The sequence below is a fragment of the Coccinella septempunctata genome, chromosome 1 (assembly GCF_907165205.1).
Source record: "Coccinella septempunctata chromosome 1, icCocSept1.1, whole genome shotgun sequence".
NCBI lineage: Eukaryota > Metazoa > Arthropoda > Insecta > Coleoptera > Coccinellidae > Coccinella > Coccinella septempunctata.
The window spans coordinates 54,041,872-54,058,816 of record NC_058189.1 but is presented as its reverse complement, the minus strand read 5'-3'; the positions used below and the strand labels follow the sequence as shown (position 1 = coordinate 54,058,816).

The 16,945-nt window shown below is 36.0% G+C and overlaps 1 protein-coding gene across 5 annotated transcripts in view; it reads right to left on the bottom strand.

Moving 5' to 3' along the window:
- The window catches only part of LOC123312585 (collagen alpha-1(XVIII) chain), a 329,862-nt gene that overhangs the window by 238,912 nt on the left and 74,005 nt on the right, over positions 1–16,945 (bottom strand). For all 5 annotated transcript variants that reach the window (XM_044897094.1, XM_044897111.1, XM_044897119.1 and 2 more), the window contains exon 2: positions 11,132–11,244. In XM_044897094.1, coding sequence (XP_044753029.1) covers positions 11,132–11,244 — 113 coding nt within the window. The remainder of the gene's footprint in view (positions 1–11,131; positions 11,245–16,945) is intronic.

The following is a 16,945-nucleotide window of genomic DNA, read 5'->3' as shown; positions in this document are numbered from 1 at the left end:
TATCTGTCTCCTGCCGTTCTGCTTCGAGAAGTCTCCTTAAATATGTTGCCTTAACAGATTCGCAATCTGAAGAATCCGCACAGGATAGGATTATGGACTGTCCCACAATTTCGCAAATAAGTTCTTTACTCTCAGCATTTTTTCCTCAGTTTTCCCATTTTTTTTTCATGCCGACAACAGCGGTTTAGGATTGAACTCTAACAATTTTTATTGAATATTTAACGTGATACTGCAGAGGAGCGAATGGATGTTATTCATAATTATTACCTGACGAAATGAAAAAATTGGTATTTTTAAATCTCAGTCGTTTTGGTATTCGTGTGTTACCTCTTCTTCTTCTACGTGCGGTGCCCCACTGGGCTGAACTGAGGCCTTGTGACCCATTGTTCGTCCGCTAGTAGTTGGAGAGACGCAAACTCTGTGGCATGCTGACAAAAATGCCACAAGTCGACAGAGAGGTGACCCTCTCACCATAGGAGTTGTGGGTGTTTTGTTTCCTAGGTGTGTCATCCTTAATTCTTCAAGGTTGATATAGAAGAACAGAATGTGTTCAACTGTTTCATCCCTGCTCCTGCACCAGCGGCACAGTAAACAGCTAGTCAGTTCCATTCTATTTAAGTGTTTATTAAACAAATGTCCAGTCATTGGTCCAGTCACTAGACTCAGTTGTTTCTTCTCAAGAGGATGGTCTCTCAATGAGAAGCCTCGACTGTCTGAGACCACTTATCATGCTCCATCCAGAGGAAAATTTCCTGTCTAGCCATCTATTGAAGAAGTTCTTGACATATGTACGACAGATAGGCAGCGCCGGTCCTGGACCAACAAGAGCTGAGCAGGCTGCCCGCTTTGCAAGTATGTCTGCCTTCTCGTTCCCCGGAAGTCCTGCGTGCGCCGGGCACCAGATAACTTTCACAATGTTATCAGAGCCTAGCTCCCGTAGAGCCTCCCTGCATTCCTCTACTAGGCGTGAGTTAACCCTTTCCTCAGAAAGGGATTTCAGGGTTCCCTGACTGTCACAACAAATATCGATGTGTTTGCCGGAGTACCCTCTGCAGATATTCTCCAGTGTGCAGGCCAAAACAGCATACAGTTCAGCCTGCACTATGGAACAATCCTTCCCTAGCGGGCATCACAGAGCCATCGGTGAACCAAGTGGGCTCAAGAAGCCTGTTTGGTGTAGATCATAGGTCTCTGTCAGGGACAATTACCCTGTAGGGTTCGGCAAAGCAGAAGCTGCTGCCCGCGCGGTCCCCTCTATGTAGAAGGGATGCGTTGGCATCCTTCACCATCTTAAGAGCCCTCGCGTGCCCCCTGAATAGTCCTCTATCGCGCCATTGTCCCTGTTCCAAAACTCTAAGAGCTGTCTTCATAGCCACCTGTGTAACTACAAGGTCCAAAGGAGGTAAGCCCAGCAGGCACTCCATAGCTGCAGTAGGGGTGGATCTCAGAGCGCCTGTGATGGTTAGATATGTGTTCCTCTGTCATCTAGTCATAATGGTGCGGCTGGAGTTCTTCCCCATGGAAGTCCACCACACCAGAGATGTGTAGGTAGGGATAAGCCTCACCACTACAATGTAAAACCAGTGCCTAATGTGTGGTTTGAAGCCCCATCCTTTACCGAGCACTCTCCGAGTAGACCAAAAAATTACATTAGCCTTGCTCGATTGAGTCTCAATATGTTTGTTCCACAATAACTTGTAGTCCAGTGTCACACCAAGATATCGAATTTGCTCGGATAGGGCGAGCCGAATCCCAAACAAGCTAGGAAGCTTGATGTCGTGGGGCACCCTCATCCTAGTAAAAAGAACCTTCTCTGTTTTACCAGGGTTAACCGAGAGTTAGTTCTCTAAGCACCATCGTTCAATCATACGCAGAGCATTCTGCATTAGATCGAAGATGACACTGATTACCTTACCTCTGATCAGTATGACAAGGTCATCCGCATAGGCCACAACAACTGGCCCAGCCCTCGTCAGCTCGACCAGGAGCCCATTCAGGACAAGATCCCACAGTAGAGGTGTTAAAACCACTCCCTGCGGACATCCCCTTCCAGGTGAGCCCCAGATTGTCTAGCCGTCTAGCCGAGCAGTTATGCAGCTTGCATCGCGCCAAACGATATATATTTCTACCAATCTCTCCAGCGTCTTGGTTATAAACGAGGAAAGACTTATTGGAAGAAAGTCGTTCGCTCTCGTATGCGTGAGTTTGCCAGGTTTGGGTATGAAAACAACCCGCACCTTTCTCCAAGGCAATGGTATACCTATGTGTGAGTTACCTACATTTGCAAATCAGTGGAGAAAGGGTTTTTTGAAATGTAACCAACCAGCAATAATCATGCGTTAATAATTTTACTCATAAGAAAGGGGAAAACTTAGGATTAAATTTCGCTGAATATGTTTCGATTCAATTCGTGAATTGCAAACGACCTCAAAAACCAGCTCCTGCGCCATTTTGTGTATGTATTGAAAATCTACTCATTTATTTTCGGAATATTCAAATTGTACTCGATGGAGAAACCATTAATTAGTGCGAATAAATAAATTGTCTCTATATAAATATCATCCTCTCAAATACAATGTATTTCGATGCTAATTAACAAAATCAATATGTCAGAAGACAAACACTTAATTAAGTTTGCTGGTGAATGATTTCCGACGAAAAGGATATTCCATATTTATTTCATCCAATTAAAATAGAAACTTAATTTCAGATCCAGGTGGAGGCTAAAAAACAATTTCGAATCGTAATCAGAGTACCATGAAGCATTGTGCATCATAAAAAAAATCTGTTGCTTCCACTATATTCTGCACTCAAGTGTTCGGGAGAAGATAAAGCACTTCTCAGTATTGGATTCAACAATATTTATTGCCGAAGTTGTCCGAACCTAGGATATATTACAGACATACATTAGATTTTATAATTGTTTCTCTAGTATCGCTTTATTTCTTAACGCTGCAAGACATCTCTAGTGAATAATGTAGACAATATTTTCTCCTTTGCTATGTAGAATGTGATACTCGAATGATAACGATAGAAATACGACGAACATAAACAAAGTGTGACTTCTGCCGCACCTTATATGAGGCCAAAAGACGCTTCTCCGGAGTTAAATATTGAATGGCCGTCAGTTTAAAAGAATTAGCAGAAGAGGCCAATCATGTAGGAATATTTCTACTATAATCACGTGTTTTCATCATCTTTGGAGACCCTTTATAAACACAGCAGTTGGCATGATGTAATTTATTTTCTTTAGTACTTTTACTCTGTGCACTAATTATTCTTCCTCAATTTTGTAATATGAAGTTCATAAAAACATAGTTTTTTCAAATACCTCACTGAACTGACGTGAGGTGTTTCGGAATTTTATTTTCAACCAATCTAAACACTTCGATAACCCAAAATCCGAATTCAATAGTAATCGTTTTATCAATTTCTATAATTTGTCATATTTTTTTGGATGCCTTCTCCAGGAAAAATCCTTTTTATATCTCATAAAGATATCAACGATAGAACCGCATATTGTCATATGGAACATGACATTTGAATGATCCATATTTTAACTAACTACTGACTACTCTTCAGTATGGAGATATATTTGCTTGTTTTCTCTCTGGATCATGCTCTATATTTGTCCTCTGAATACTATATCTACGAGGATATATTGAAAAATTCTTAGCCTACTATAAAACCAAACAAAATTTCAATGTCAAAATATTTTATTACTCAATATTATTCTCCTCTTAATGGGATACATTTATTACAGCGAACCTACAACGTCTCTAGACCATTCAAAAAAAAATGTTTCTTCTTGCTCTGCAAACCAGACCTCCACAGCTTTAATTATCTCCTCGTTGGAAGGAAATTTACGATCTTTTAAACTTTTTTTCAGTTGTGGAAAGATAGTCGGATGGAGTCAAATCACTGTTCTAGTAATTCAAACTCTAAATCACGATTTTTTTGCATGATATGAGATTTGTGTGCAGGGGCGTTGTCCTTCAAAAACAAAACAACTTTGGATAGCTTTCCGCGTATTTTTTCTTCAATTTTTTTCCCGTAGAGTGGTCAGTAATGTCGAAAAGTAATCTCCGGTTATTGTTCTAACCTTATCCAAAAAATCAATCATGATTACTCCACGGCAATGCCAAACACCTGAAGCAAGAACTTTCAGTAGATTTGTGGACACGAAACTTCTTAAGTCTTGGAGAACCAGAGTATCGCCATTCCATCGATTGTTGCTTTGTTTTTGAATAGTAGAAATAAATGTACCTACCCAAGTCTCATCCATAGTAACAATTCGGTTCAAGAAGTCTACATCGTTTTCAAATCGTGCACAAATCGAACGCGATGCTTCTAATCTTGCACGCTTTTGGTCAACATTCAAAAATTTGGGGATCCATTTTGCAGCAATTTTTCTCATTCCAAATTAGCGTGAACTAATATGATGAACACATTCGTATGAAACATTCAGTGCTTCAGATATCCGTTTCAGCCCAATTAGACGGTCTGATAAAATCATGTCATGAACTGCATCGATATTTTCGGGGACTGACACAGAAAAAGGCCTGACCGGTCATCATCTTCAATGGAAAATTTACCTCTTTTGAAGCTTGCAGTCCAATTTTTCACGGTCGCATACGAACTACATTGATCACCAAGGGTATTAAGCATATTTTCGTGAACATGATCACCTCTTAACCCTTTTAAATACAGGTACTTGATAATGGCTCGATACTCCAATTTTTCGATTTTCACAATTTCGGTACACATCCTCTTTCTTTTAATTTATTGCGTAACTTTGGTTTACTTTTTTTACTTCAAACTTCACACTGACACTTCTAATGAGTTATTGTTCGTTGCTATGGTAACGCAATATTTTTTTTATTCATCCAACTGGTCTAGGCTAACTAGATATCCATTACATCCTCGTATGTGATGAAATAAGGAACGAAATATTTATGTCTGCTTTATAGCTGCTCGGTTGTATGGTCAGCTGGGAGTAGTCAACTACGAGGCTTTAATTTGATATGGAATATAAAAGAATTGTTCCAGAATTGATAAATATTTTTTGTAGAATCTTCTGCGTTTTCCTATTCCTTGCTTTCAGTTGATGAGGTCTATTCGTAATTCCAAAGGTTCTCCAACAAACAAAACAGATGTTTTCACGTGGTTTCAATCAACCCCGCCAGGATGTCATAATTCGATCATGTTCCAATTCACATCCTCACGATATGAATTCGGAGATTGATGGACATTGGGAGATCGATGTACAGGGTTGTTGCCGTCACTCATCCAGCCGGTGGAACCACTTGATAAATGTGTTATACCCAGCGCCAGGAAATACATCCGTAACACAATCAGCATGTCCGCAAATTGGGTTAATTGAAAAGCCCTGACGTTTTATCACATCGTGAAAACGCGGATGTGTTGGAGAAATGAAATTTCTAGTGCCGAAAATATGCGGGAGACGTGACTAATGGATTGGTTAATATCGCGTAGATGCATTGTTTTCCTATATACAGGATGTGGCGTCATGAATGGAGAATATGCTACCTGCTGGTATTGGAGGTTCAGAAAAATTAGTTTTGTTATTAGTAAAAGTCCCTCGGTTGTCGAGATGTTCGACATTTTCAAAAACTAAAAATTATACCCCTTGCCAATCTTTTTGATGGCAAGACTACAAGTGAAAGAATTTTTTCAATCAGTTTTTTGGATAGTTTTCCTGGAAAGTTGCGCTAACGAATGTGATTTATGATTTTTGCGATCCATTCATATTTTTTTTTAACAAAAATCTAATTAAATTTCCAGTTTGGCCTTTTTTTTATTTCAACCTACTTACCTGAGTGACAAAGTGAGAAAAAACATGGCTGTTTTATTGAGATTCCAAAATGCTAACAAACCATGTATTTCTAGTATTTCGTACAAGAAATTCCTATTACAGTAAGTCAAGTCCTAGTTCAATAAACCTTCTTTTTGCAATTTTCAACAACTGAAATGAGACATGCAAGCAGAATACGAGGATGTATTGCTATCTAGTTAGCCTAGACCAGTTCCATGCATAAAAAAATTTGCTTTACCATAGCGACGAACAATAACTTATTAGAAGTGTCACTGTGAAGTTTGAGGTCAAAAAAGTAAACCAGAGTTACGCAATAAATTGAAAGCAAGAAGATGTCTACCGAAATTGTGAAAATCAAAAAATTGGAGTATTGAGCCATCATGAAGTACCCTTGCTGATCAATGTCCTTTATATGCGACCGTGAAAATAGGACTGCAAGCTTCAAAAGAGGTAAATTTCCCATTGAAGGTAATGACCGATCGGGAAAGCCAGTTTCCAAAATATCGATGCAGTTCATGACATGATATTATCAGACCGTCGAATTGGGCTAAGCAGATATCTGAAGCACTGAATGACTGAATATTTCATACGAACGAGTTCATCACATAATTCATGTCAATTTGGACCTTAAAAAGATTGCTGCAAAATGGATCCCCAAATGTTTGAATGTTAACCAGAAGCGTGCAAGGGTAGAAGCATCGCGTTCGATCTGTGCTCGATTTGAAAACGATGTAGACTTCTTAAATTGAATTGTTACTATGGATGAGACTTTGGTACATTTCTACGATCCAGAAACAAAGCAACAATCGATGGAATGGCGACACTCTGGTTCTCGAAGACCTAAGAAGTTTCGTGTCCAAAAATCTGCTGGAAAAAATCTTGCTTCAGTTTTTTGTGATTGCTGTGGAGTAATCATTATTGATATTTTTGATAAGGGTAGAACAATAACTGGAGATTACTATTCGACATTACTGACCACTCTACGGGAAAAAATTTGAGAGAAAAGACGCGAAAAGCTATCCCAAGGTGTTTTGTTTTTGCAGGACAACGCCCTTGCATAAAAATTTCATGTAACCATGCAAAAAATTCGTGATTTAGGGTTTGAACTACTAGAACACCCCCCTTATTCACCAGATTTGGCGCCATTCGACTATCACCTCTTTCCCCAACTGAAAAAAGTTTAAAAGTTCGTAAATTTTCTTCCAACCAGGACATAATAAAAGCTGTGTAGGTCTGGTTTGCAGAGCAAGAAGAAACTTTTTTTTTAGGTCTAGAGACGTTGCAGTTTCGCTGTAATAAATGTATCCAATTAAGAGGCGAATAATTTGAGTAATAAAATATTTTAACATTGACATTTTGTTCTATAATAGGCTAAGAAGTTTTCATTATATCTATCCTCCTAAACAAATCATCCATTAGAAGGTGTAGAACATATATTGATGTATTAGAGCTCATAGTGGCAACTTTAAACAACTTTTCAGCTCAATTCGTTGGAACGATATTTCATAATTGATACTCTTCTCGTTTTCTATCATAATTGGGCCCCTCAGTAATGAAATTTACGTTTCAAAGGGAATTTCAAATGAAGCAGCTTTCTTTTCTTCAGCAGAAAAATGCTGAAGTCCACTAAAATTACTTGAAATTAACTGAAAAATATTGGTTTCATTACTATGGAGTTCAATCATGAAATAAATTGAGAGAAAATAACAATTTAGTGAATTGAATTTCACAAAAAGTGTTCGAAGTGGCCAGCATGAGATCTAATATATGCTCTACAGTACTATACAGTATACACCTATGTATGTTCATGCATGTTCTTTCTCACTTTGGCACTCAGGTCACCATTATTTTTTTTATATCACGTTAGGTTGAAGTCAGGAAAAAAAATAATCAGAACAGAAAATTTGAGTTAGATCTTTGTTAAAACAAAACTATGAATGCGCCCTAGAAATCATGAATAACATTCGATAGCGCATGAATTCAGGAATACTATCCAGAGAATTTATTGCAAAAATTCCTTCATTTGGAATCTTATCAAAAAGAGTGGGAAAAGGTGTAATTTTTTTGAATTTCGAAAATCTTGAATATCTCGAAAACCGAGGGACTTCTACGAAACATAAAATATATTTTTTTGAACCGCCACAACGTCCTCTGAACGCAGGTATCATATTATCCATTCATTACCCCCTATTCAACACCCTGTATATGGTGGAATGTGTGAAATTCGAGTTCGATTTCTCGTTTCTCGTTTCAACCGAGTAATTTGGCCGTGGTTGCACTGGGGGATTTTCTGCCAGATTTCTTTCTCGAATGGGATTGAATTTTATGGTCACAACATAATGAGGTTAATATGTACGTAGCATTATAACTCTGATAAAGCTACGTGACGATTTCGATTAACGTGTTTTCTTAAGGGTCGATTAGCATAAATTACTGTATCGCTTTGATCTACTACAGGTCCTAATTATAGCAGGCAAGTTATGAGTTGCATACAAACATAATGTAATTAGTGCTAGGCCAAATATTGATTCATATGCGAATATCCAATAAATCACAACATTGGTGGTCACGAATTCATTCGGCAATATCCAACCAATTGAATTGCGCCCACCACTAAGCCAACACAGAGTGATAATATAGTTTGGACATCATCAACGCAAGTCACTTCAATCTAGGTCTAGGTGTACAGAAAAAAGATTTTACTATTCTTCAGTTTACCTGTCCAAGAGGATGTTGAAGATGGTCCTCGATTTTATATGTAATGCCTCTTTTTCAATGCATCTAGAAAGCTCTACAATTTATTCGCCAATAAACAAGCTGAAAATCTATACCTAGGTACAGGGTGGGCAAAATTGGTGATACCTGAACTTCATCTTCTCAACCCAACGAGATAGAGAAAAATGAATGATACATTACATTCGTCTTTTTTCGATAAACTAATAAAGCCATAAGCATTCCTCTATCTTCTTTTGTTTTCGAATTATAGGTCAAAATGAAAATTTTAACTTTGGGCATTATCTCTGTTTCTGTTTAAGCTAGGACTGAAATGAAAACATTATTTAGACAGTTATTGATAGCAATCCAGTGGCTTACTATGATATTTTCTAACAGGTATTTTGTTGAGCTATAATATAAAAATGTGTTTGTTCTTATGTAGTTTGAAATGACTTAGAGGGCGATGTATTATATATTTCTGGAACGGGAAAGAAATGACGATTTTTTTAAGTCATTTTAAACTACTGTTTTCAAACTAAAAAACACAACTTTATATTATAGCTCAGCAAATAAACCTGTTGGAAAAAATCACAGTACGCCATTGGATTGCTATCAAAGTGTCTCAATAATGTTTTCATTTCAACATCTTAGCACAAAGGGAAACGTGACCAAAGTTGAAATCGCCCAAATGTGAACTCGAAAACAAAAAAAGATAGTGGAATGCAGTTATTAGTTTTTCGAAAAAAGACGAACTTAATGTGCCATTCCTCTATCTCGTTGGGTTAAAATGTTGTAGTTCAGGTATAACGCTGTACAGGCTGGGCAAAATTCGTTGTCTACCGAGGGATCTCGAGAACTATAGCAGCTAGAAGAAGAAGGATGACACATTCTCGAGCTCTTCTATCATGACTAAAAACAGAAATCGGCCTTTGATTTTTAGATTTCCTGTTATAAACAAAAACTGAGATTTTGACGATTCCGAAAAGTTCTCATAACTTGTTTGTCCTTGTAGTTACAGATCTAAAAGTTAAACCTTCTTAGGCACTCTCATAGAAAGAATGTACTGACAAAAGATTTTTTTCAATTCAAAAATAAAAAATTCAATAAAAGTTTGCATTCAAAAAAATGAAAGTTCACCTAATGATTGGAAATGAAAAAATATTTGGAGTTCATCAGTGGATTCTACGTAAAAAAGTGCCTGTAGAAGGTTTAAGTTTCGGGTTTGTAATTTCAAAGACAACAAAGTTATGAGAACTCTACGAAATTGTCAAACTCAAAAACGAAATATCGTAGGATATCTTTGTTTCTCCGAAAATGAGCTCGGAAATGTGTCATCTGTTTTTTCTAGCTGCAACTATAGTTCTCGAGATCCTCTCAGTAGACAACGAATTTTGCCCACCCTGTATATGTGAATAATATCAGAGTATGGGGAATTCTCCTCAATTTTGGTTATCACTGCATATGCAAGTTTAAACTGAATAATTATGAGTTTCATTCATGATTCTTTCAAATTCACCGCGGAAACTATTCAAAATCATCCTTCGAATATGGGGTTCTGAATTTTAAATCGCTTTGTGCGGAGTTTACGATTTGGCAACAGTGCATACAAGACAATGAAAAGAACAATGTCCGATCAGCTTGTTTATAAAATAACAGCTGTTGATCTGCAGTCGCCTACTTACTGGCGAGCTTCAACTGAAACCGGCCGTAAAAATCCCATAAAATTTTACGACCTTCCTCGTTCGTCCCAGACTTCATAGACAGCCTTCTTTGTCTATCTCATCAAGATTCCATTTGTTGTCCTTTATTATCAAGGTATATTTCAGTCGATATTTCATAAAAAATACATCATGTTCGTCAGAAGGAGTATTCCCTATTGAACCATTTTTTCCAGAGCTTCTGAGAGGTTTAGTAGTCTATACCTAATTGATTATCTTTGTATTATAGAATTTTTATACATTGATTGTATGGCCTTGTCTAGTAACATGTTTGGTAAGTAATTTTTCTACATTTATAAAACTTCTTTAGTGTTGTTGCAAACCTAGGTTTCCCTATCAAACCATCTTATAATTATGGATTCTCGGTTTCTTGATTTTTTCAGTTGTTCATGTATTCAAAAACTCTAAAGGCATAAATAAATTGTTAAACGATTCAAAAATAAAAAAACCAATGTCCGAATTAGGTGCATGTTCGAACATTCGAAAACATTCGAATCTCTGGAAACGTAATGTGTGACATTTTCATCAGGAAGTGAAATTCTTCATTTTGGAATCGGTTTGAAATTTTTGTTCATTGAAAATAATGAGAACACGAAGAGAAGCATCATATTGCACATTTTTTCACCGTCAAATTGGAAAAATGTTTTGCACACTTCACTTTGTACTTGCAGAAAACTCATGCAATAAACTTTACTTTTGTGGTACAACATAAATTGTCCTTTTCCAGGTTGTTGTAGGTACAGAATGAATTGAGTAAGAATCATATATTATATTATGTACGATAGAAATTCAATTTTTTAGATGTTTCTTAAACTTTCAAGTTCGTTTTTCGGTTTCCAATAATTACAGTAAATACACCTACCTGCAGTTGGACTGCCTCCAATCACGAATGATGCTGGAAGTAAAAATGAATCGCCCCCATTGGTAGATGAAACCATCCAGGACAACAGGAGTAGGAACACAGAAGGGTGATAACTGAAAAGAATAGCATTGTTTCATTACCAGAGATAAAAAACTGAAGTAGCACACAGCGAATTTTTCATCTTCAGATAATAAAGTTTATTACAAACTTGACACAACCCACTCGCGAAATTCATGAATTTTCATCGCCAGTTATGCAAATATGTTCCCTCCTTGATAAAGGACATATCAAATTTTATCGCCTGGAGCGTGAAACCCAAGCCCGAGTTATAAAAAAGGGGCTTTCCCCGAAATATTTACATTTGAGAAATATCCTTAAAGTGAATCAGTTGCCGAATTCATATAGTAGTATTATAATTATACCATCTGGGAAAATGCAATCAATAATCAAATTTTTTCTTCAGTCTTTCACGTAAATTAGGGTAGGTTCCGAAATAAAAACTATGGAACCCAATTTTTCTTCGATTTTCCTTTCTGTAACTCAGTCTGAGATATAGTCAATTTTAATGATCAAATTGACTATTAATTTTTTTTTTCCGACGACCTCTTAATAATAGCACTGTTTAACGTACACGAACTTAGCTGTTAATGAACCCTTTTATTGGTTAATTTCCTATTAATGCATTATTGTCATGGGTAATCGAACATAGAAGTATTCAGCAGCTTCCCAAATAATTATTTCATTTGTATGTCGCATTGATTTTCGTAGTATCTAGGGGGTGAATTGAGAAGAGATGAATTGTGGAGGTTGCAGAAAAATTATGATGGTTAGAGAGTAATCAATATATCTATGTACTACAACTCCAGCTTCCACCAGCTCCACACATTCCTTAATATTATAGGGAACGATATCAAAATGACACAACTCGAATATGCCCTTTAAGGACTTCGCGAATTGTTCGATCGGCAGCATAAATAATATCAACATTCCGATATGAACATAGAAAACATATAAGGTGTCAAATTTAACTAGGTATCGATAGAAAATTTTTGCAATTAAGAATTCACATTCAATACAAAATGTGGTCTACCGAAAAATCTTGTAATCAACTCGTTTATTAATTGAGCGATTAATGATCTCGAACATTAAAATATCTCAATCATTAATCGCTTTCATTAATAACCTAGTTGATTAAATATCTATCACGAAGAAAATGACGAAAACTCTTATATCTAAAAGATCAAGTTCATAAGTTGAGTGTAGGTTCCATCATGATTCATGTTCAATATAATACTATAACACATCTTAAGTAGAAAAGGAATAGGAAGAACCTATTCAATTCACTTCAATTTCTCAGTGCACTGTTTGTGCTTTGTCGAAATTTGTGCCAATAAATCGTTTTTTTTTTTCGCCAAATTCATTGCTAAATGTAAGAGGATGTATTTATCTAGTTAGCCTAGACCAATTCCATGCATAAAAAAAATATTATGTTACCATAGCAACGAACAATAACTCATTAGAAGTGTCAGTGGAAGTTTGAGTTCAAAAAGTAAAACAGAGTTACGCAATAAATTAAAAGAAAGAAGATGTCCACCGAAATTGTGAAAATCGAAAAATTGGAGTATCGAGAAATTATCAAGTACCTGTATTTAAAAGGGTTAAGAGGTAAGCAGATTCACGCAGATATGCTTGATACCCTTGGTGATCAATGTCCTTCGTATGCGACCGTGAAAAATTGGACTGCAAGCTTCAAAAGATGTGAATTTTCCATTGAAGAGGGTGACCGATCGCGAAGGCCAGTTTCTGTGTCAGTCCCCGAAAATATCGATGCAGTTCATGACATGATTTTATCAGACCGTCGAATTGGGCTAAAATGGATATCTGAAGCACTGAATATTTCATAAGAACGCGTTCATCATATAGTTCACGTCAATTTGGACATGGGAAAAATTGCTGCAAAATGGATCGTATCTACAAGTAATCGAAATAACAGTAAATAGATATAGGTTCTTCTGAAAAAGCAGGGTTTTCCCATAGACCAAAAGGAATTCGCATTAACATTGAATTATGAATATTGTAGATGTAAGGTATTTAGCGATATCTAAAATGCAAGCGATATCCTGTTTTCGACCAAACTACTAGTCTTCAGTATGCTGAAGCTATACATAACAATTTCAGATTATTATAAAAGTTACGATTGGTCTATTATCATTGAAGCGTTATTGGAAGCTTTCAGTTGAGGTATGCTGATTCCACATGTATGGCTTATCTATACTTCATTCAATTTTATTTTAGCAGTCGGTTGTCCATGGAAATTTGACACATTTCACTCTGTATAGTACGAAAATGTGGGGTTATGAAGCTTGTCAAAACATTTTTGGGTTTTGAATCAACGCTATGTTGCCCGTTCTACGTAAAAGTTTCTGTTATTACGTATTTTATCACAATGTCGAATTCTTCGGAAAATATGTGACGAACATAATTGAAGTTTATACAAAATGTTTGAAGGCATACCAAATCCAGTTATTTGCATGGAAAATACAAGAGATCAGTATAATATCATAATATGCACTAGCTTGAGGAGAGTTAATGTTCGTTATCTTCTTTGGCTTACATCATTTGTAGATTTCAAAAATATTAACCCGAAGATGAAATGCATATGATGCAGTGGTTAGGAATGTGTATCTCCCGAAGGAATTAACAGATAATTACAAAATGTTAAATTCTTCAACAAAAATCATCTTGCATCAATATATAAGTAAAAGTAATTAAGTTTCAAGTTGAGATGCAACTTCACCGTTGAACAAAAATTTCACATAAATAAACAAGTAACAGGGCAACTTGCGCGTATTTGTGGCTATTCATCTCAATACATTGATGTAATAAAAATAATTAGGTATTTATTAGTACCTTAAGACATTTACATTGTATAGGACAAGTCAAATGAAAAATAGAAAAATCCATTTTAGGGAACTTATTCTCCGATGACATTTATCGAAAATCCTATAGTAAACTTTTCGCATTAATTCACTCAAACATAAAATTCTCAAATGCCACCACTTTTTTGGGTCTCCCAATTGAAGGAAATACTTTGTCATCCTCTTCATTCACAATCTTTCTGATTGTGGAAATATTCAGCTGAAATTAAGTCTTTTAGATTCAGATGAAACATTATATAAATTCTCTTTCATTGAATATGTTCGCTACCGTCTGACGTATTGTGGATTTTAGAATATCAGGGTATAACTATTTGAATGAGCGGATCTGAATTCTAAATAGCACTTCCTGAAACCCTGTCTCTTTTTTCAATCACCTTCGACATTTTCGTAATAAAAATTGATATTAGTTGTGGCAACGGCGTTATGACATTAACGACATTTCATGAGTGCCAACCTAACTTCGTTCTAGTTATAAAAACTTGAGAAAATTATTTCATGGCCAACCGACTGCTAAAATAAATTTGAATGAAGTATAATTGAATGCAAATATCCAGTACAAAAACTCGGCCATTATGGAGCTCAGTTACTGAGCTTGAATAATGAGTTACTTGATGTTAATGTTGTTTAAAAAAATAAAATAAGTTTTCACTAACAACATCATTAACCATTTTTGAAAATGCAGAGCAGACAGGTGAAAATTTGTGAATTCCCTGAATTTTAAAATTCAGGGATGAGCTTTGCCGCACATACTTGATCACCGATGACATTATAGGAAGTGTGAAATATCTAGTCATTTTTCACAGATATAGAGCATCGTAAAAGTGGCTTTACTGCGGTCGGTATGGCCCAGAGCATTAATCGTCATTTTCGTATATATAGCACGTATGCAGCTTATGCCATTATTCTCAGGAGTAAATCACGGAAAAACCGCACTATTTAACCTCTATCGGTATGGATGTACATGAGACAGAATTTATGGCCCTATCAAATGTTCGAAAAAACGTCATGACACTGCGTGACATTCGACATGGTGTGTTGAATTTTATGATGGGTGATATTTTCGTGGAACGCATAAAACGGGAAATTTGGGATTTTCATTGCATGTACCGAAACTTGTTGAAGGTTTGAGTTTTGGAAGGTGTGAATAAAAATCTTAAGAGGAGTTTACTCCGTTTTAGTGGTCAGTTCAGAAGGAGACAATGAATATCTTACATCAGAAACCACTAATTTATATGGAGTTTTTATTATAATTCAGTTCAATCAGTTCGTCATCTCGGAAGGTCAGAAATTTTCTTGTTCGTCGTTTTTTCATTGAAGAACGAATATTTATTCATGCTATTAACTTTCCGAGGTGAAATTATTTCTTCTATGAATTTACACATAGAAAAATTTCGTGAAAAGTCTCGCCATTGGCTACAATTTGTATCCTAGTGAAATTGAAAAAAGACGTTCGTTAAGTGCCGCCATTTTTTCGACGAAAGCGGAAACTATTGTAATATTCGTAGCTTCTACATATCGTTCAAGTGTTCTGGCAACCCCTCACATTCTGGTAGTCTTTCCCCCTTTACGCGATATACGGATAGCGAGAAAGTCCCGTGGTATAAACTACTCATAACTTCTATCTGTAATATTGAGTCGATTGATTCAAGGAAAATTGACAACCTTGCACTGAATTTTCTGTTTGTGCGGATATTTTGTAGATTGCTTTATCTACATTGCTCTACAATTGATAGGGATGAACATGTTATAAAAGTGTTATACGAGCATATACAGGGTTGGGATAAAGTTTGGCACCAAATTAATATCTTTAAAACAAAACGGGCGATATATATTTTTGAAATTTGGCAGCGGAGTGTAATGGACCACAATGCATCTGATGAGCATATTTTCATTAATGAGATACTTCCGGTTTAACCGGAAATGACAAAAAAATTTTTAAATGAATCGGACACCCTGTATATTTCTGTAGATTCTGAAAGTGCACCTTGTTTCGGATCTGTCCATATCGGGTTCCATGTAAAAATTATCTGTAAAAAGAAGAAATTCAGTCTTTTTGTACATTTGAGAAAAAATCCATTCAAATAAATAAATCGTTGTTATTTGTATCAATAGTGAGAAATAAAACGAAATACTTTGTATTAGATAACTCTTTCTGCTTTTCATGATTTATTTTTTATGAAAATCTATAAGAAGAAGAAATACAGAGCTTTTACTAGTAGAAAAAATTTATTGAAAATAATTTAAAAAAAAATCATTTTAAATGTTCGAAGTGCTTGCCATTCACCTCCTGACAATAAATTTCAAAATTACCGTCCGTTCCGTTTTAAATATATTAGTTTGGTGCCAAATTTTATCCCAATCCTGTATTGATCTCTGGTTAGCCTAGACCAGTTCCATGCATAAAAAATATTGCGTTACCATAGCAACGAACAATAACTCATTAGAATTGTCAGTGTGAAATTTGAGGTCAAAAAAGTAAACCAGAGTTACGCAATAAATTGAAACAAAGAAGATGTCCACCGAAATTGTGAAAATCGAAAAATTGGAGTATCGAGCCGTCATCAAGTACCTGTATTTAAAAGGGTTAAGAGGTAAGCAGATTTACGAAGATATGCTTAATACCCTTGGTGATCAATGTCCTTCGTATGCGACCGTGAAAAATTATACTGCAAGCTTCAAAAGAGGACATGATATTATCAGACCGTCGAATTGGGCTAAAACGGATATCTGAAGCACTGAATATTTCATACGAACGCGTTCATCATATAGTTCACGTCAATTTGGTCATGAAAAAAATTTCTGCAAAATGGATCCCCAAAAGTTTGAATGTTGACCAAAAGCGTGCAAGGGTAGAAGCATCGCGTTCGATCTGTGC